The sequence below is a fragment of the Chironomus tepperi genome, unplaced genomic scaffold, assembly GCF_022539635.2.
Source record: "Chironomus tepperi strain 1889 unplaced genomic scaffold, CSIRO-AGI_Ctep_v1 contig_298, whole genome shotgun sequence".
NCBI lineage: Eukaryota > Metazoa > Arthropoda > Insecta > Diptera > Chironomidae > Chironomus > Chironomus tepperi.
The window spans coordinates 1,132,914-1,152,755 of NW_027226420.1; the positions used below are offsets into that span (position 1 = coordinate 1,132,914).

Below are 19,842 nucleotides of genomic sequence, written 5' to 3' on the forward strand. Positions count from 1 at the left end.
TGCTTGCCGGCTTTTATTTTTTTGGAGGCTCGTCTTTATTTTGATAATAATAAAAAAATGAGTAACTGCAATTCTCTCTGGGAATTTAAACAAGTTCAATGACATTGACATTTACGTACATTCTTTTATGTCTCTTATTTAAATTGAAATTAAATCACATTTGATTGTTCTGATAAAATTCGTTTCAATTCACAATCATCAATTTCGGATAATAAATTTTCATCAATATTCAGTTCCTTGATTGTGTCTAAAAATAGGATCGTGAGGTCGTCATGCAGACATGGTGGGAATTTCTTCATTAGATGAATAATATCCTTTAATAACATTGTTTCCTCGTTTTTGGCTTTGGCGGATGGAACATGAATTTCCTGGAATAAAGGAATTAGATTATCAGATCATACTGGTCATTAAAAATTTAAATAAATAACGGTCAAATATTTTTTAAAAATAGTTTATCATACTTCGATGCCCTTTAAATTTAAAAATATTTGACCGTTATAAAAATAATGTTTGTTCACCAAGAACAGATGCTTACCGAAAGTATTTTAACATAATCAGTCACACATTTCCTCAAGCATTCCAATGGACTTGACTGATTAGATTTCTTGACAATTATTGACACCAAACTTAATGCTTCTGAATAAAAGTTCTGCATGACTACATTGTTCATTAACTTCCTAGCTTCCTTCGATGTACATCGGACAATAGTTTCGCATAAAAATGAGGTAATTTTGATCCTTGGAATGTGTGAAAAATTTTGTGGATGTAAAAATTTGTCAAATGGAATTATTGCTTCTCCTTTTTCTAACGCCAGCCTTTGGAAGTAGAATTTTGTCAATAACTTTAAACGGCTGATTTTACTTACAATCCATTCCTTATCATTTCTAGTTCCATTTTTTAAAACCGTTTTAATTAGTTCCTGGACGATTGAAATTGTTGTGTCAACAATTTCTTCACGTAATCCTGAATATGTCATCAAATCCCAACGATATTTGTCTAGAACTTGTGCAAGCTGGATCATTAGTGGAGGTAATAAGTCATTGATTTTTAGTTGACTTGAAATATTTTTGAGTGTTTTAAGGAACAGTAATAAATTTTGGGGATTTGCATTATCAGATAATGCTTGTGAGAAATTGTTCATGAGAATGTCCTTAATGAATTCCTTTCTGTCTATAATTTGAAGTTTGAACAATCCAGAGAGTAGCAAATGCCTAGATGACTTTTCGGTATCGCTAGACGATGGACATGTATCCGTGTCAGTCACAATAATTTTCTTAATAAAATGATTCGAAACTGGACATGTATCGGATATGACTTTGAGTATTGTTGAGATTTGTGTCTCGTCTTGACTGTCAATATCTTCAAAAAGCTTCTCGTAAAATAGTTGAGGATTTTTAAGGATCAATTTCCACATTGTCGGTTCCTCAATATTCTCTTCTGTGATTTTGTTCAAGTAGTTGTTGATCTCTTGCTCTCGAATCAGTTCTGGATCAAACGATAAGCAGTAATCTACTCCCATAGTGGTCACTAATTGATCAATAAACTCCTTCATCTCGAAAACATTCAATTTGCTTCCACCTTTAAAGAATATTTCATTCATAAACACTTCATCCTCGTGTTCCATGTCGTAGTTCTGATGATCTCTTAACATTTGCATTAAATGCTCAAGTTTAAGGATATCAATATTGTCGATAATTGTTTGAAGACATTCATCATTAAAATATAGTGTATCAGTACGGCTGAGAAGCTCTTCAATCCAGACAATTTTTGAAGGAGATTTTTCAATTTTATCCAAGATAGTTCCAACAGATGCCTCTTTTGCTATCTCCTGCAGTGTTTTAGGTTTTAATGAAATTGTCAACAGCTGCTCAACAACATTATGTTCAAAACACGAATTGTTCTTAAGCATGTCAATTAATTCATAAGTTTGCTCTCCAATTAACTTCTGTAGATTATCTCGTTTTAGATCTTCATCCACAATTAGGTCATCGTCCATGTCAATCTCCACCCAGTACATAAAGTCATCTAAAGTGACATTTAGTACGCTGTTTTGTAGAGTATTTAATAAAATTACATTAATTTGTGTTAATGTCTCATCTACAGCTGATGAGTAGTTGTTGACACTGTAATTATTTGCTTCTGGTTCCTTATCTTGATGGATTTTGTAGATGTGATATTTTTCTTCGATCTCAAAAGCTGGCTTTTTAAGGAACATCTTAAAGCATGATAAAATCAGGGATAATTGACAATTTAGTGATTGTCCATTATACTCTTTCGTTTTGTTCTTTGACTTTGTTATTGATTCCTCTGTTGTTGGAGTGTTGTAATGCCTCAACAGACTTGTTATAGTTACAAAAAATGATTCCAGTATTAACTTTTTATCATTTAGATCTCCTGATTTGCTTGCTCGATAATCCATTCTACAAATGTTTGTATATATTGCTTTTACGATGCCTTGAACTTGATGAATGACATCGAACGACTTTGAGAACCTTAAACTGTCGACAGTTTCATCCAAAAATGGAAGAATGAACCACGACGGTGAAAATGATAGAGCTTCATAAAAGTATTTTTGAAGCTTCAATTGCCACATAACGTTGATGTACAAGCATTTTGATAGCTGTGGGAAGTTGTTGAGCAAGTGACAAATTTGAAAATCGCCTTTCAGATCATGCTTATATGATAATTCTGTATTAAACATCAATAACAGATTAATTTTCCTTAGTTCATCACAGTCTTCACTAGTAAATCCATTTCCAAGGAATATATTCCTTAATTTGAGCGTAATTTCATTGATTTGGATCTCATTACCTAAAAAAATATTGCAAATTTGTGAAATATTCTTAAATCAATTTTTTATGTGTTTCTTACCTGAGAAGTAGTTAATTTTATTGAAATTCCTTACAAACTCATTACAATGTGTTAATGATGCCTGAATGAGTCGAAAATAAGGCGTATATTCCATTATTTCTTTAATAATTTTATGAATTAAAAATTTGCGTGTCTTTTGTTTACAAATTTTTGATCCGGGATTTGAAAAAAAGTCCGTTGATTGTAGTAAGCACGTGGTTGAAGCCAGACAGCTTATTTATCATTTACTGTTAGACAGCACTAGACTCATACCTATTGACTCATGACTTTTATAAAAATGAAGGTTTTTCAGAAATTTTTAAGAAAGATCTAAATTTTCTGAGATCCGTTAAAATTCAAAATTAAAAATTTCAACAAAACCATACAACAGTTTCACTAAACAATTGTACGGTTCTGAAGTATATCTTTTGTGGAATTCACCTCTTTACATGGTTTTTGACCACAAAAATCATGAAATTAAAACTTAGTAACAAGGAACAACTAAAATAAAATTACAAAAAATTATTATTCAACATTCTTATCGCTAGAAAATATCAATAAAATTAATTAGAAGCTATTTATACTCATACTTTGCGTGCTGCATGTAATTTAGCGATTAGTTTAAGAATTCAAGAAAGAAAAAGAAGTCTAGACGAGCGAATTTTATTAAAACTTACAGCTGATATAAATCTCACCTACCGTCCAACACCAACTTGTAATAAACAATTAAGTATGACGCCGTATGACGATAAAAATTCCTAGCTGGTTGCTGAATATTTTCTTAGAAACAATAAAATAAGTGATAAGAAGATATGGTAATTGGCAAGCGCTGGTCAGCGATAGAGTCAGTTTTAGACACCAACCGAGAGAGGCCATGGATTACACCTGATTTGTAAGACCAACGAATTCGAGTGAACAATAATACGTTAGAACTATTCATCAATCGGACAACAACTTGCCATCAACTGGTTATAACGTTTATCTTGGTCCACTCAGAGAAGTAAGTAAGCAAGATCCAAAATTTATTAGCCAATCAAGATTGCTTCGTGAATTTTTTATTAGTTCCTTTGATATCGATTACATAATTTTAATTTACAACATACAAATATATTAAGCAAAAAGATTCCCACCATCCAGAGAAAATGTTAATAAGACTAAGATAACAAAAAAAAGTTCTTATTTATTTGTATTGCATGCTTCTAAGTTAAATAAGAAGGATGTTCATAAAGTGGTGCACGAATGAATAAAAATTGTATATAATGACATTAATATCACAATAAAAAGGACATCTATTTGGCCTAAGCATCAAGCTATTATATCCATTTAAACTTTATTGCTATAAAATAATTAAGAAAGAGAACCTTTTTATTAAGTATATCCGATAATTAGTCATAAAAATATTCTCTATATATATGCAAATTAGCCGTTTCTCTCTCTTTCTCTTATTTATTTTATTCTGATGAAGGTACATATCCGACGACGACATATAAATGTGTCATATATATCATATGAGGAGATTAAAAGCATCTCCCGTAGTCTTAAGTACATATATTGATATACAATCGTTTACTTATCTCTTAAGCGCATTTAATTCTCGACATACAACCCGAAATAAACTAGATAATTTTTTTATATCCGGTAAAAAATTCAGTCCATATTCAATTTAAGCACGATAATGGAAAGAGTCAATAAAAAGATAATTGTGAGTAATTTTTTTCTTTTAAAACTTTTTTTTTTAATAAATAAAGTTCGACAATTGAAACTTTTTATTTCCTCCTTGACGCGATATCGCTAATTTCTCCTGTGTTTGGTTTCTCTTCCAAATACTTTGCTTTTGCCTTAAAGTATTCATTAAGTCGAATATCTGCATATTCCCAATAGCCAAATTCAATATCTTGATGAATGTTAACGACTGCCCAAATACACCAAAATAAATGTGATGCTAATGTAAATAAAGCTATTTCTTCGAGAAGTTGCTTCTTCTCTTCCAAACTTGGCATTTCGTTAGTTCCGTTGACACTTTTCAAGTATGATACTATAAAGTTATCGATTTGTTCGTCATTTGGATAGCAGTGAGGCCGATGATGAAAATATGGAAATTCATTATTCGTGTAGTCGTATGTCCATTCTAAAAAGTGATTTGCCATATCAAAAGCTCGATAATTGTACGCGCAATATTCGAAATCGATTATCATCAATTCTGGTTCCTTCTTTTCTGGTGAATCATTAGCAATTATTTCATTGATATCTATATCAGCATCATTTAATGATCTCTTTCTAGAATTTCCATTTAGTACGTCTTGTTTTGTTCCACCTTCAGATTTATCAATCTTATTCTTTGGACATGAAATTAACATTGGCGATAAGTCATCTTCAAGATTATGTAATTGCTCGTCAAGTGTCTCAACCAAATCAGTTGGTACAAAATTATTTTGTCTGAATAGAATGTTTCCTTCCTGTAAGTCATTGTGACAAAACATGACGGGATATGCTTCTGTTTCAGCAACCTTTCTAATCCAATTTGCTTCTTTTCTCAAATCAACCTCACTCAATCGTTTCTGTAGTTCCTGAATTTTCGTGTCTTTGTTATTATTATTCTTAATGTCACTCATGATCGTATCGACATTATTAAGCCATCGATTAATAGTATTGAAAATCCAGTCTGCTTCCTTTGAGACTGGAATGTGCAAGCTATGAATTTGTCCCATTTTTTCGGCAATCTTTGCTGAAATTTGACGGTCAGATAGTTCTGCGGTTGTCAATGAACGTGCCTATAAAATTTTTGTTAGCCATGAGAACTCCTAAAATACTGAATTTATGGTAATTTTTCTTTTCGTTCCATGAGACATGACCTTGATTGTTGGAATTATACGGAAATAATTAACCAAAACCTTACAAATTCCTGTAAAATTTAAAAATTTATATTGTTTTGAAATTGACATGAAAGTGCTTGAAAACCCTATAAATTATTTTCATGCTGTGATTGCAATTGTGAGGTTTTTGATATATTTGTATGTCTATTAACGAATTTGTATGGTTTTGAGACTAAACATCGTATAATTCTAGCAATTTTGATTAATCTCAATGAACAGTAAATGAAATAGTGCATGAAATGTATATTTACAGGAATATATTGTTCGATACGTCCTCCTGGGAAGATTCCGTGTAATTTAGGTCCCAATTGTCTTTCCGATAACAGTGCAAATACGACTGATTCAGTCAACATATTTTCTAAAGCATTCTCGCCATGACTCTGTCCATAAATTCGCAATAAAACTTTGGTCGGTTCCATAATGTTGTGGTAACTATCTTTACGAGTTCGTTTAGTTGAAATTGTATTATCCTCAATTGTATTACTATCATTATTCGGTAAGCTCACATAGTACAGGAAATTCGATAAACCGCCACTGTAAGGAACATTTTATTGCTCATGAAAAATTGCGTCATGCAAAAAGGACTTCTTCTTACCTCATTCGTTTAACTTGAATTTCCTCAGATGATATGTTTTTCCAGGCTCCTGACAAATATTCACGACAAATTCTTGTTGCAACGTCCCTCATGTCGCTTTGTGATCGAGTTGCCTATAATTAAATTTTTCATTACTCATAAATAATCATGTCGGATGGAATAATATTTAGAAATCATGCAGTGACTAATAAACAAATAGAACTGAGATAAATAAATATGTTTACAACATAAAAGTGATATAGTAAATAAAAGGAATATTCTGGAAATTTAATAATACACCCAGAAAAAAAATCAATAGCATGTTATATGGAACTAAATAGTAAGGAATAGTAAACAAATGGACATTAGCTACTTTGTTGTTAGGAATTTGATGAATTTAATATGCACTTTTGATCCACGTCACTTGATATGACTTTAAAGCACTTAAAAGCTTTTTAATTCGCTACCAAATTGGAACTCGACTAGCTAATCACGACGACAACAAGAAAATAACTACGTTGCAGGAGAATTTTTTGATTTTATACAAACTGAAATGTTGAGCATGCGTCGCGAAATAAAAAAATAATAAAGGATTTACCCCGAGAAACCAGTAGAGGAAAGTCTATTTCTAAGTAATGTCTCAAGTTAATGCGTATAAAAATTTCCTTTAATGCAACATTCAATATGTGACACAAAATATGACCGTTTATGATTACTTCTTATGCGTCACAAAAAAAACTTTTAGGATTGACTTCTGACGATACTTTGGGGTAAAGTTGGGGTAACATTGAGCATTTCAAGTAAATCTCGACAAAAAGACAATTAACGACATTTTTGCAATTTTTAATTTCTTTAGTTATTTGTTTGCGTAAAAACGTGTTTAGTGAATTTGATGTAAAATAATTAAAAAATAGTGGATTAAGTGCTTGAATTGTTTGAAAGTGAAGTGAAAAAGTTGAAATAGAAGGAAATTCACGAATTGGGTGAGTAAAATTAATATAAATTATTAAAATTTTTAAAAAATTTAAAATAATCAAATTAATTCTTCTTTTGTCATTTCTATAGGCATTTATCTTTAGTTTATCGTTTTTTAGGTCTTTTAACAGTATTTTAATCATTTAATCATTATTAACATTACATTTTTCAGGAATTTATTAATTAATTAATTTATTTTAAGTGATCTAGGATTAATTTTTCAAGTGTATTTCAAGTGTATGTGCATTAATGTTAAAATTGTATATCATTTTTTAGTTAATAAAATTTAAAATTGCAATTTTTTTAGTTAATTAAGAGAATTAAGTGTTTTTTTATTTCATCATTTTGTAGGAAAATTCGGGAATATGAAAGGAATGGGTCATGCTGCAAGTATAACTTTATGTTGACTTCAAGTTAACTTGCAAGTCAGGCTGAAGTAATCATTTTAAATAATCTTGAAGTTGACTTAGTGTTACCTTGAAGTTACCTCAAGGTTACATCATAAGTAATACATATGACACACTATAGGATAATATATTGAGGACTAGCTTGCGCGCGGACAAAGTATGACTTGAGTCAGTACATCAGACTGCCTGTTATCACTTACTTCTTTACTTTTAAACTTTACTTGAAGTGTGACTTTTAGCTTACTTGTGTTTCTCGGGTACACCAACCAACATAAATTCATCCTCAGAGCATGTTGTGTCGGCAATTTTATGAAACTTTTGTTTTTGTTGTTGCACGTGAAAGGCTTATTTTTATTATTTTAATGTTGTGTATTCTGTGACTTATTTATAGCATTTAAAAAAAGAGTTAAAAAAGCATTATTATTGCAATTGCATCATAAACAACTATCATATGTGTGGATGTATGTGGTTTAAAATCGATCGAAAGAATTTCGTTACCAGCTCGACAAGTGCATTCATTTTTTTTTCTCAAGGTTGATTGTGTTTACTTCACCTAAATCCGCGTAATTTAAAATTGTTGAGATGTCATTCTCGCACTTATTTCGAGTATGTACAAATAGACTATTTAATCATAAAAATCTCAAGTGTTTTACAAGCTTCGCTATTTAATCAAAAGATTAGGATGTTTTGTAACTTGAGATGATTTTAGACTTGCTAAGTGTGCGAGGCTCGGGAAACAAGATAAGAACTGACTAGATTTTTTAAGACGTATTTAATTTCTAAAAATATTGTTTTGCTGGATCTTATGGAAATTCATGAGTTATATCTTCACTTTCATGTCGTTATTTTCCAATTAGATTACCTTATTTAACCCTATCATTTTGCTAATTAATCCAAATTTTTTCTTCCAACAAAGGATTTAATAAAATAAAATTTTTCTATCAAAAATAAAAAAATTCAAATTTTGAAGAAACTAAAGTTTGGCAAGCACAAATTTTATGACTATATAATAAAATACACTTTAACTGTTTCACAAAGTTTAATTAAAAATCGTCTCATTAAGTTGCTTCCGCTTATTATAAATATTTCCTACAGACTGTTTTATTCGTTGATTTTTTTGTGCATTTCTCTTTATTTGAAAATATGCTGATGTTCTTATTGTGTCTGAATGTCCATTACACAATAATTTACTTACTTTGCAACTTCCTTAACACTGGATGTGGCTCAAAGTCTACTTTTTTGTTCATTAGACTGGATGATGAATAATTCTTGTGATTGCTAACTTCCGTTGATGGAACCAGGTAAAATTGTCCCTAAATTCCATATCAAATGCGCTTTTATTGCTCACGAGTGACTTAGTATACTTATTCCTACTTTATAGATTGTAAAAAATATCCGCACTGAACATACAGAGTTAAATCCTGCGAGATTAGATTAAAAACTGTTGATATTGGCATAAAAACATGTGATTTTTTAAGTATTTAAAATCGTTATGTGATACATTATTACATGATGAATGAGTAATATTCAATATGATGATTCAGACGTTTGAAGCGTTAATTGACTTTCATTTATAGGATTCAATTGAAGAAAATTATTGATGTCAACGGAATTTTTTAATTTGAAAAGTATGTGTTGTGAAACCATACAAATGTTTTGATTTATTAAGAAATTGTGATGTTTTGAAACAATTTAAAATAACATGAATTTGTAGGGTTTTCAGTTTAAAATATTTCGGTTATTTTATTAAAGCAAAAATCCTTGTATAGATTCAGAAGCTTCCGAATGTAACGAGCTATAAATCATAAGAAATACAATACTTCCCTCTACTTGAAAAAGTCACATTTTCTGCTTAACAAGTTAGTGTGCTGATTTAAACTCATGAACAGCATTTCGATATCAATTATAGCTGTTACATAAAGCGTTCACAACATTTTAATGCGCTGTAGCTGCTTTTGCAAATGATAAGAAATTTTCGACAGTAATTTTCCTGAAATTTTAATTAAAACCTGAAATGTAAAGAGCAGTAAAAGTGCAAATCTTCTTTAATCTTATCATAATTGTACTTTTATTTCATCTTGAGTAAATTCAAACCTATCACAAGTCATAAAATGTGTGCATATTTGTCCAATCCATGAGAGAATCTGTAATGATAATGAAATGCTAAGTATTAGTATACGATTCTCAAGAGGACTTTATATATTATTGAAGACTTTTTGTCAGTTCCACTAATCTTTTTTTGCGTAGGATATATGTGGGGAACAAATTCTCTTCATGGGAACTCAAAGCGAGCTGAGTTAAGGGGATCATCATAATAAATTAGCATTTGTAGCTTAAATCTTTCCAGTACATGAAGGATTTAAGTCTTAGAAATTGTTTCGTTTCTTACCTTTTCTGTCATGAGGACAGCAACCAAACGTGTGATCTAACTTCCTGTAAAACCTGTTGAGTAAATAAGCAATTTATTAGAAACAGCTAATTTAAGTTGGTATTAAGGATTTTGCTAGTCTTATTCAGTTCCACTAATATTTTTTGCGTAGGATATATGTGGGGAACAAATTCTCTTCACAGATTATCAAAGCGAGCTGAGTTAAAGGGATCATCATAATAAAGACTAGCAAAAAAAGGCATACTTCTAAGAAAAGGACTTACCTGAAGCTTTAGTAGGTAGCAAAAACATATAAATGAGCCGATTTCCTTCAAATCTGTGAAAATAATAAGAGTTTGGTTAGATTATGGATACTAAAATGCTTTTAGTAATTTTTTAAGAGGAAATAGTCAGTTCCACTAATCTTTTTTTGCGTAGGATATATGTGGGGAACAAGTTCTCTTCATGGGTACTCAAAGCGAGCTGAGTTAAGGGGATCATCATAAAAATTGTAATATATTTTCAAATTCTCAACAAATTTGAGGAAATAAGTAACTTAACATGAAGCTTACCTATGAATATGATGCCATGCTTTGATAAATTGTAACTAAGTGTTCAATTACTCCTATGAATTAACCTATTTAAAGATAAGAAAAGAAAGCCATTAAAATAGGGTAAAATAAGTTTCTGTTGAGTATTTAGATGCTTTAAGTCAGTTCCACTAATATTTTTTGCGTAGGATATATGTGGGGAACAATTTTTCTTCACAGATATTCAAAGCGAGCTGAGTTAAAGGGATCATCATAATAAAGAATCATAAAAAATGGATATTTTGTATGACAAGAACTTACCTGAAATTTAAATAGGTAGCAGGAACATGTGGATGTATTGATTTGCTTCAATTCTGTGAAATATACAAGATTTTTGGTTAGACTATGGATACAATAATGTTATCTGTAATTTTTAAGGGAAAATAGTCAGTTCCACTAATATTTTTTGCGTAGGATATATGTGGGGAACAAATTCTCTTCACAGACAATCAAAGCGAGCTGAGTTAAAGGGATCATCATAGTAAATTTATAGTTCTTTTATTTTTAAGGAACTATTATGGCTATGATACTAACCTTTCAGAATATTCCTAGAAGCGATAAACCTTTAAGTCCTCAGCAATTATCTGTAAAACCTGTAATCAAAATAAAAATCTATTAGATATGGTTATAAATATGAGCTATAGTAAAGTAGTTATGTTTTTAGTCAGTTCCACTAATATTTTTTTGCGTAGGATATATGTGGGGAACAAATTCTCTTCATGGGTACTCAAAGCGAGCTGAGTTAAAGGGATCATCATAAAAACATAGTTAATCTACCTGATATTTGAGCATAACTTACCTGAAAATTTTATAAAACAAGAATTCTTGGAACCAGCAGTAATCTATAACGATACAAAATAAAATCTGATTAGAATACATTACAATAAAGTATGCAATTTGAAATTTAATGATTTCATCAGTAATGTGTTGTCCGCAAAGATCAAATTGATATTTTTTCAAAATGATCTATCATCAGAGACGAAAAATAATAAGAACATCATTTGAAATCATTAAATTATACTAAAGAATTGAAACTTACCTAGTATTGCTGCAGATTCTCAACTTCCTGTAAAGATATATAAAATATGGATCCAACAAAGGAAGATCCAGTTAAAATTAAAACTTTACAAAATAGAAAAAGGAAAAACTGGATTAAGATGCACATCAGTTGTTCAGTTTTCGGATTTTGTGGACGAGACATTATCACTTTTCTGTATTCAATAAATCATTTTTAATTTCAGATGTTCTTGAAAGCTATACAAAGCATTTCTTTTGTATTGATCCATTTCTTGAAATTTTTCAGATGGAGTCTAATTGTAGTTAATGGAATTTTTCGCAATGTTTAGACTGCTACTTGAACTGGTGGTTCATATCCTTCTGGTCGGTCGACTGGAACACCTTCAACTGCTGCTGTTGTGGCGGTTGGTTCAGCTGACTTGCCACCATCACCGTGTAATTCAAGTAATTTTGAAAGGTCGAAACGAGGCTTCTTCAATACCTTGACCTTACGGATGAAAACATCATGGAGTGGATAGACACCATGGCAAGCCTTCTCGATATCCTTGGCGATTGAATCAGGCAACAATTTGTTAACAACTTCCTTCAAATCAGAGCTAGCGATATCACGGTTGATGATATCTGTCATCTTCTTGCGGATTGTTTTGATTTGAGAGGTTTGAGCGTAACATGTCTTACGGTGAGATGAACTGTCCTTTGCTGTGAATCCAATACAGAATACACGCAACACATAACCATCGGTTGTCTTGACATCAACGTGGCATTCAATCAATGTTTGCCATTTCTTGACCATTGATCTAAAATGAAATAAGAAATATGGGATGTTAGAGAATATAAACATTGGAAGTTGAGGTTATGTTTGTGTAAATGAATTTTATTTACCTCAATTTATCAGTTGTTAAATCCATACCGTGGAAATTTGTGAGGACATTACGTCCTTGGACATCTTCAGCGATGAGCTTGAATTTGCGGAAAGATCTTTCAGCATCATTGTCGTTTTGCAAATCAGCTAATGAAACTTCAAACACGCGACCTTTCAAGCCTTCGCTTGCAATTTTTGTTCCTTGCGTACGATTAACTAATGTCTTGCCTACTTGGCGAGTTGTAAACATGGATGGTGCCTTGATGTCATACCAATCCTTGCGGGTGAATGGATCGACAATCTTCTTTTTGGTTCCTTTTTTGCCACCTTTGGCTAAACCTAAATTATATATAATAAAACACGTTATTACTTCACTGTTTTCAACATTTCTGGATAGATTATCCACTTATTAATGGAATACAACGTTAATTTCATTAACTAATCACTGATTTCTACGTTAATTTAATATACCTTTATTTTTTCCGACTGCCATCTTCAAGGGTTTGAAGTTGAAAAGAACGAGAAAGGTTTCGTTCTCTGTAAAGTATGGAATTATTCGTAGTTTGATCTCCCTTCAATTTACTTCCGCGCTTGTTATTAATTGAGAATATTTCCTCTATTTTCATGATGATTTCCTGTTTATGCTGCATCGTAAATATGTTATTTTCAATAAATATGACTTTAGACATGAAATTAATTAAGAAACTGGAAGAAAATGTGACTGAACCAAAGTGCGGAAGTTCATGAATAATAAACATTCCAATACAAAAATTTTATTTTATAATTTATGCTTTAGATCCTCTATTATGCTACTAATTGAATTGTCATTTTATCACTAGTTTTATTCTAAAATAAATACATTTATCGAAATTTACTTAAAACCCGGTTCATCAAATTCACTTAAAATCATTGAATGAGAAACAAAATGTCTTGTAAGATTAGACACAATGTTGCACTGGTGGATGTGGCAATTCAGGTGAAAGCGTGCATAATTATACATTAAATACGGCACAATAAGTATGATACAGCAATGAGTAAAATATACTTGAGACAATTTAGAAAATATACCTAAATAACAATGAAAAACTCCCACAAAAGGAACCAGAAGTGAATGGAATTTAGTAATATTTTATGTAACGGCTGTTGAAATTCAAATTGAAAGTGACAGTCTCATTCCTCACATTTTTTTCATAACGGTATTTTTGGATTTGAAATTTTCAATTGAGTTCGGGAAAGAACCTTTGTCTCGTCCATTTGCTTTACAGCAGTCAGACAGTTCAAACGTTTTTCATTTTTGCTCTGATCTTGTGTTAATTAATGTAAGTTATTTTAATCATTTAATAGTTTATTGTTTTATCAAGTTATCAAAAAAGTAAAAAGTTAATTTTCAAAGTGGTTTGTATATAAATTATTTATCTCAAAAGTAAACATAATCTATATCCAAAAAAAAGTAATTGACCGCGTGCGTGGCATATGCGGCTTTTTTCATTGCTAATTATTAGCTAATGTATTAATTAGATAGCTTTCTAAATTCCATTTCTATTATTTAAAGACTATAATTAATATTTTCGGTAATTTTCACCTGTAAATTTTATCGCAAAGCTTGTTAAAAAAGATTGCAAATTTTTCGGAAGCACATGTTTTTCATGTTACTTCATTTTTCTCAATAAGTACATTAATTCCAATCAATTTTATCATTTAAACAATTAGATATCAACATAAGTAATGTTTATAATCAATTCCCGTGATAAAAAGTCATGTAATAATTGAAATATTGGGGAAAACATAATTTTTTTTTTGTCATAAGGTCACGTCCGCCATATTGAATTTTTTAATGGTTCAAAGAATTTTTTTCGCTTAATATACGTGCAATTACTTGACTTTCTTAACTTAAAACTACTATTAATATTAAAGCCAATGGATATAAAATATAAATGTAACTACTTTAATGGGAATTTTTGCGAATTTCATAACTTTGAAAATTGACACATGTTGCTTCAATGTGCCGAATATAAAGGCATAGAAACAGAAAATTATCGTCTGACTCATATTCTTCTTCTTTATTCTCATTTTTTCATATTTTCGCATTATATGAAATTGCTCTATATTTGCGTACGTATATATATAGTAATCCATAATGGGAAAGGAAAAAACTCATATTAACATTGTCGTCATTGGACACGTCGATTCCGGAAAGTCAACAACAACTGGACATTTGATCTACAAATGCGGTGGTATCGACAAGAGAACAATCGAGAAATTCGAAAAGGAAGCACAAGAAATGGGCAAAGGTTCATTCAAATATGCATGGGTTTTGGACAAATTGAAGGCCGAACGTGAACGTGGTATCACCATTGATATTGCATTGTGGAAATTCGAAACAGCCAAATACTATGTCACCATTATTGATGCCCCTGGACATCGTGATTTCATCAAGAACATGATTACTGGAACCTCACAAGCCGATTGTGCTGTCTTGATTGTCGCTGCCGGTACTGGAGAATTCGAAGCTGGTATCTCAAAGAACGGTCAAACCCGTGAACACGCTTTGTTAGCCTTCACATTGGGAGTCAAGCAATTGATTGTCGGAGTCAACAAGATGGACTCAACTGAACCACCATACTCAGAACAACGTTTCGAGGAAATCAAGAAGGAAGTCGCCTCATACATCAAGAAGATCGGTTACAATCCAGCTGCCGTTGCTTTCGTCCCAATCTCAGGATGGCACGGAGACAACATGTTGGAACCATCAACAAAGATGCCATGGTTCAAGGGCTGGGCTATTGAACGTAAAGAAGGCAAAGCTGACGGAAAGTGCCTCATTGAAGCTCTTGACGCTATCTTGCCACCAAGTCGCCCAACAGACAAGCCATTACGTCTTCCACTTCAAGATGTCTACAAAATCGGTGGTATTGGAACAGTACCAGTCGGTCGTGTTGAAACTGGTGTCATTAAACCAGGTATGTACACTTAATACTATTTTTTTCCGTTATGTTCAATATACTAATTGCTTCTTTTTTTTTCTTAATCCAATTTAAACAGGTATGGTTGTTGTTTTCGCTCCAGTCAACTTGACAACTGAAGTTAAGTCAGTTGAAATGCATCACGAAGCTCTCCAAGAAGCCGTCCCCGGTGACAATGTTGGTTTCAACGTTAAGAACGTCTCAGTCAAGGAATTGCGTCGTGGTTATGTCGCTGGTGACACCAAGAACAATCCACCAAAGGGAGCTGAAAACTTCACAGCTCAAGTTATTGTCTTGAACCATCCAGGTCAAATTTCAAACGGTTACACACCAGTCTTGGATTGTCACACCGCTCACATTGCCTGCAAATTCTCTGAAATTAAAGAAAAGGTTGATCGTCGTTCAGGTAAATCAGTTGAAGACAATCCAAAGGCCATCAAATCAGGAGATGCCGCTATTGTCATCTTGGTCCCAACAAAACCATTGTGCGTTGAATCCTTCCAAGAATTCCCTCCACTTGGACGTTTCGCCGTTCGTGATATGAGACAAACCGTTGCTGTCGGTGTCATCAAGGCTGTCGCATTCAAGGATGCTTCAGGTGGCAAGACAACAAAGGCTGCTGAAAAGGCCCAAAAGACAAAGAAATAGCCATGCATTGATGAAGCTATTTCGACAGTCGACGACGATGATGACGACTATAACCATTCAGTGCTGATTAAACACCATCTTGAAAAACCAGCAAATACACAATCAGTGCCGCTTTCATCGTCGTTATCCATTCCTATAATAACAACTATCATTAATCCGCACAAACAAACAAGAAAAATTATTTCTAATGGTAAAAATTATAATTTTCATAGAAAAGAGTTTAGAAGGAAAAAGGAAACAAGTGTGGGTTCAACATCTATAACAACAGCAACAATGCGATTAAGAAATTTTCTTAACATTCATTATATTAAAAAATTTTCTTATATCATTCCGAATATAATATACACGCCAACATAAATATGCATTTTTTCAATTAACTAATAATTATTTTATGTTTGTTCAAACTATGATTTTGCTGGATTAAAATAATACACATTCGATAAAAAAGAACTAATATACTTCCATTATGATTTTTTTTTATTACTTATTTAATTGGCGTTCTTGCAGAACTAAGGAAAAAGTATTAAGACCATGAAGAATGATATGATAATAATTTGTAATCTTTTTATAAGACACATATTTTTGGAAAGCAACTTTTTGAAGAATAAATCTTTAGAAATAACTTTTTTGCGGTAAAAATCAAAAATTTTCAATGTTTTTCCTTTATTCTTATTCTTACATTTTCAGTGATTTTCATTACCTTCAAATCCATGTTTTGATCAATTATGTTGAGTTTATGTATTTTGTGCTAACTGATTTTGCCGCATAAAATTTGAATTTTTCGGAATGAATCCATTTACGCGTCTTTTGAAGCGAAGAAAAATTACTGAATTTTCGGACAACTGAGATCAAAATTTTACATAATTTATCAGAGAAATACGTCTCAAAACCACATTTATCATGACAATAAGTTAATAACGTTAATTAATCCACCAATAAAATTAAGAAAAGTGTTAGTAAAGACAATAAAAAAGGGATAGACCGCACATTTCCGGGAGAGCCACGGACACGGATTATTCAAAGCTGCCATTTGATAAAAAGACGCAAAAAAAGCAAAGAAGCGAGTCGCCGAAAGTATAAATTTTATTAAATAAACATTTTCCAGTATTTGCTGCTATTTTTGGAGTGTTTGATCGATAGTTGCGGGTCTTAATGGTATAGTTTGATTAATTGTGTTTACGAGAATCGTGTATAATGGTGTCTAATTATGAAATTTCAGAGATAATTTTTTGCCATTTGAAAAGAAATAGTATCAAGTCCCGTCGTCCATTTTGCTCGCCTTTTTAGAGTTTTTGGAACTTGGTAGAAACATCAGAAAAAAATCATCGACCGAACAGCACAGAAGGTGAGCATTTGTGTAGTAGCAAATTTGCTGTATAAGTGTGAATTAATTTTGTGAAGAAAAAGGCCAGTGAGTTCAACCAACGTGCTTCTTTTTTGTGTGTGCGCTTCTGTTCCCAAATAACTTACCATACATACTACATACTACCTATCTGCCTACATAAACCAACTTATGAAAAAAATTAGAAAAAAGCATCATAATCCTGTAAAATAAGCAAAGTCACTGAGAAAAAAAAAATAATAACTAAAAATCAGAACTAGAATCATTAATTAGATAAAGTTAGTCCTATTCACACTATTAAAACTGTTTCCATCAAGCTTGAATTTACTTACTCGAGGCCTCCTTCAGCATACAACTACTTTACAACACCTGTACAAAAGATTTTTAATTGCAACATCATCAATTATCTCGTCAATAGGAACAGCAGGAACATCCAATAATAATAACAGTAATACAGTTGGCAATTCTTATTCATCTTTATTCAACAATAATAATAATAATACCAGCAACATAATTAAACGAAGAACAATGACACTACCATCAAATGCTCGAGTGTATGCTGATGTGAATTCCCATAAGCCAAGAGAGTATTGGGATTATGAAAATTATGTGGTCGATTGGGCTAATCAGGATGATTATCAATTAGTTAGGAAACTTGGTCGAGGCAAATACAGTGAAGTATTTGAGGCAATTAATGTCACCAACAATGAAAAGTGTGTCGTGAAAATTCTCAAACCCGTCAAGAAGAAGAAGATCAAACGAGAAATTAAGATTTTAGAGAATCTACGAGGCGGAACTAATATCATCACATTGCTTGCAGTTGTCAAAGATCCAGTTTCTCGAACACCAGCTTTAATTTTCGAGCATGTCAACAATACAGATTTTAAGCAGCTGTATCAAACACTCACTGATTATGATATCAGATTCTATTTGTATGAGCTCCTCAAAGCATTAGATTATTGTCACAGCATGGGTATAATGCATCGAGATGTTAAGCCACATAATGTTATGATAGATCATGAGAATCGTAAATTACGTTTGATTGATTGGGGTCTCGCCGAATTTTATCATCCAGGCCAAGAATATAATGTTCGTGTCGCTAGTCGTTACTTCAAAGGACCCGAATTACTTGTCGATTATCAAATGTATGACTATTCACTAGACATGTGGTCACTTGGATGTATGCTTGCATCAATGATCTTTCGTAAAGAGCCATTCTTTCACGGACACGACAATTACGATCAATTGGTACGAATTGCAAAAGTTCTTGGTACCGAAGAATTATATGCTTATTTGGACAAATATAATATAGAACTTGATCCAAGATTCAATGATATTTTATCGAGACATTCGCGTAAACGATGGGAAAGGTTCGTACATTCAGAGAATCAACATCTCGTATCGCCTGAAGCCCTCGATTTTCTTGATAAGCTTCTTCGTTATGATCACTGTGCTAGATTAACAGCTCGCGAAGCTATGGATCATCCATATTTTGCTGTTATTGTCAATGGACAAATGCCTCATGCGGTCAGCTTCAAAGGCAACAATCAATAGACTATGTAATCTACTACACTTCTCCTCCTTACATACCTTATTCCTCCTTCAAAATTAAAAAAACGAGAAACAAATTTATAGAAAAACTTCATCAATCCTGTGTAACCAATCCTTAATTTTCTTATTAAATCTTTCATTCTGTTAATATTTTATTATTATTATTTTTTATTTTGTGTTTCGTTCTCTATCAAACGACGACGACGACCAAACAATCCTCTTTTTTTTTTGGTATTCCAACACCTACCAACTACATAATTACAACAAAATGAAAGAAAATAAGCAGCAAAAAAGTTTTCTTTAATTTAATTTAATTTCTTATGAAATAAAGATGATTATAAATATATTAAAAATAAAATTAAATTCCTCTCTCAAACTGACTGTTAAATGGATGAGCAAGAAGAAGAAAAAAAAAATTAAAAGCATACAGAATACAAATTTAATTAAAAAATAATATCTGATATAAAAGGTTCTCATGAATTAACAAAGCTATATAAATTTAATATTTAATTATTGTATAATTTTAACTTGAATATTTCAAACAAAAAAAAAATTGAAAAAAATAAGAAAGAATTTTTGTAACTTTTTACTTCCCCACACAACCCACAAAAAACATCATACACACACGAAAGAGATAAATTGATGATGAAAAATCAAAAAAATAAGGAGAAAAACTACTTGAAAGAGCAGTGAAAATATTGGAAAAATGTCCTTATTTAACTTCTTTCTGTTATTATTGAATGAATGGACATAGTTATTATTATTGAATAAAACGTTTTTGAATTTATAAAAAAAATAATGCGGAACTAAAATGCATTGAAA

The 19,842-nt window shown here is 31.6% G+C and overlaps 5 protein-coding genes and 1 long non-coding RNA gene across 12 annotated transcripts; 2 read left to right on the forward strand and 4 right to left on the reverse strand.

Moving 5' to 3' along the window:
• Nucleotides 1-11: 11 nt before the first annotated feature.
• LOC139092222 (uncharacterized) lies at nt 12-3,065 on the reverse strand. Its single transcript, XM_070642548.1, has 3 exons — nt 2,872-3,065; nt 536-2,811; nt 12-368 (listed from the first exon to the last, which is right to left on the reverse strand). The coding sequence occupies exons 1-3, from the start codon at nt 2,963-2,965 to the stop codon at nt 150-152; spliced, it is 2,589 nt and encodes an 862-aa protein (XP_070498649.1). The 5' UTR covers nt 2,966-3,065; the 3' UTR covers nt 12-149.
• Nucleotides 3,066-3,871: 806 nt separating this feature from the next.
• Nucleotides 3,872-8,814, reverse strand: LOC139092162 (choline/ethanolamine kinase). Of its 7 annotated transcripts, none has more exons than XM_070642474.1 (4): nt 8,706-8,814; nt 6,319-6,431; nt 5,975-6,257; nt 3,872-5,621 (listed from the first exon to the last, which is right to left on the reverse strand). In XM_070642474.1, exons 1-4 carry the CDS (start codon nt 8,736-8,738, stop codon nt 4,617-4,619), a joined length of 1,434 nt encoding a protein of 477 aa, XP_070498575.1. In that variant the 5' UTR covers nt 8,739-8,814; the 3' UTR covers nt 3,872-4,616. The 7 variants fall into 7 exon arrangements, with proteins under 7 accessions (XP_070498575.1, XP_070498577.1, XP_070498582.1 ...); XM_070642476.1 differs by lacking the exon at nt 8,706-8,814 and adding an exon at nt 8,542-8,691; XM_070642481.1 differs by lacking the exon at nt 8,706-8,814 and adding an exon at nt 8,233-8,535.
• A 906-nt stretch (nt 8,815-9,720) lies between these two features.
• LOC139092203 (uncharacterized) lies at nt 9,721-11,573 on the reverse strand. The gene is made up of 7 exons (XR_011544575.1): nt 11,437-11,573; nt 11,172-11,230; nt 10,899-10,951; nt 10,620-10,684; nt 10,332-10,384; nt 10,069-10,121; nt 9,721-9,823 (listed from the first exon to the last, which is right to left on the reverse strand). It is a non-coding gene; the product is annotated as an uncharacterized lncRNA (long non-coding RNA).
• Nucleotides 11,574-11,844: 271 nt separating this feature from the next.
• RpS3A (ribosomal protein S3A) lies at nt 11,845-13,100 on the reverse strand. The gene is made up of 3 exons (XM_070642530.1): nt 12,988-13,100; nt 12,537-12,855; nt 11,845-12,451 (listed from the first exon to the last, which is right to left on the reverse strand). Exons 1-3 carry the CDS (start codon nt 13,007-13,009, stop codon nt 11,980-11,982), a joined length of 813 nt encoding a protein of 270 aa, XP_070498631.1. The 5' UTR covers nt 13,010-13,100; the 3' UTR covers nt 11,845-11,979.
• Nucleotides 13,101-13,705: 605 nt separating this feature from the next.
• Nucleotides 13,706-16,577, forward strand: LOC139092294 (elongation factor 1-alpha-like). The gene is made up of 3 exons (XM_070642639.1): nt 13,706-13,835; nt 14,645-15,476; nt 15,559-16,577. The coding sequence occupies exons 2-3, from the start codon at nt 14,654-14,656 to the stop codon at nt 16,125-16,127; spliced, it is 1,392 nt and encodes a 463-aa protein (XP_070498740.1). The 5' UTR covers nt 13,706-13,835; nt 14,645-14,653; the 3' UTR covers nt 16,128-16,577.
• A 566-nt stretch (nt 16,578-17,143) lies between these two features.
• CkIIalpha (casein kinase II subunit alpha) lies at nt 17,144-19,396 on the forward strand. The gene is made up of 3 exons (XM_070642458.1): nt 17,144-17,282; nt 17,347-17,472; nt 17,888-19,396. The coding sequence occupies exon 3, from the start codon at nt 17,998-18,000 to the stop codon at nt 19,021-19,023; it is 1,026 nt and encodes a 341-aa protein (XP_070498559.1). The 5' UTR covers nt 17,144-17,282; nt 17,347-17,472; nt 17,888-17,997; the 3' UTR covers nt 19,024-19,396.
• The last annotated feature ends 446 nt before the right edge of the window (nt 19,397-19,842 follow it).

Excerpts from the sequence above, each read along its gene's own strand:
- LOC139092222 (XM_070642548.1), bottom strand. The coding sequence starts at position 2,965 with ATGGAATATACGCCTTATTTTCGACTCATTCAGGCATCATTAACACAT. Across the intron at positions 2,812-2,871 it reads TAAAATTAACTACTTCTCAG|GTAATGAGATCCAAATCAAT; the intron begins GTAAGAAACACA and ends ATATTTTTTTAG. Across the intron at positions 369-535 it reads ATTATGTTAAAATACTTTCG|GAAATTCATGTTCCATCCGC; the intron begins GTAAGCATCTGT and ends CCTTTATTCCAG.
- LOC139092162 (XM_070642474.1), bottom strand. The coding sequence starts at position 8,738 with ATGAGACGATTTTTAATTAAACTTTGTGAAACA. Across the intron at positions 6,432-8,705 it reads TAATTAAACTTTGTGAAACA|GCAACTCGATCACAAAGCGA; the intron begins GTTAAAGTGTAT and ends ATTTAATTATAG. Across the intron at positions 6,258-6,318 it reads ATTCAAGTTAAACGAATGAG|TGGCGGTTTATCGAATTTCC; the intron begins GTAAGAAGAAGT and ends TGTTCCTTACAG.
- RpS3A (XM_070642530.1), bottom strand. The coding sequence starts at position 13,009 with ATGGCAGTCGGAAAAAATAAAG. Across the intron at positions 12,856-12,987 it reads GGCAGTCGGAAAAAATAAAG|GTTTAGCCAAAGGTGGCAAA; the intron begins GTATATTAAATT and ends TATATAATTTAG. Across the intron at positions 12,452-12,536 it reads TTAACAACTGATAAATTGAG|ATCAATGGTCAAGAAATGGC; the intron begins GTAAATAAAATT and ends ATTTCATTTTAG.
- CkIIalpha (XM_070642458.1), top strand. The coding sequence starts at position 17,998 with ATGACACTACCATCAAATGCTCGAGTGTATGCTGATGTGAATTCCCAT.
- LOC139092294 (XM_070642639.1), top strand. The coding sequence starts at position 14,654 with ATGGGAAAGGAAAAAACTCATATTAACATTGTCGTCATTGGACACGTC. Across the intron at positions 15,477-15,558 it reads AACTGGTGTCATTAAACCAG|GTATGGTTGTTGTTTTCGCT; the intron begins GTATGTACACTT and ends CAATTTAAACAG.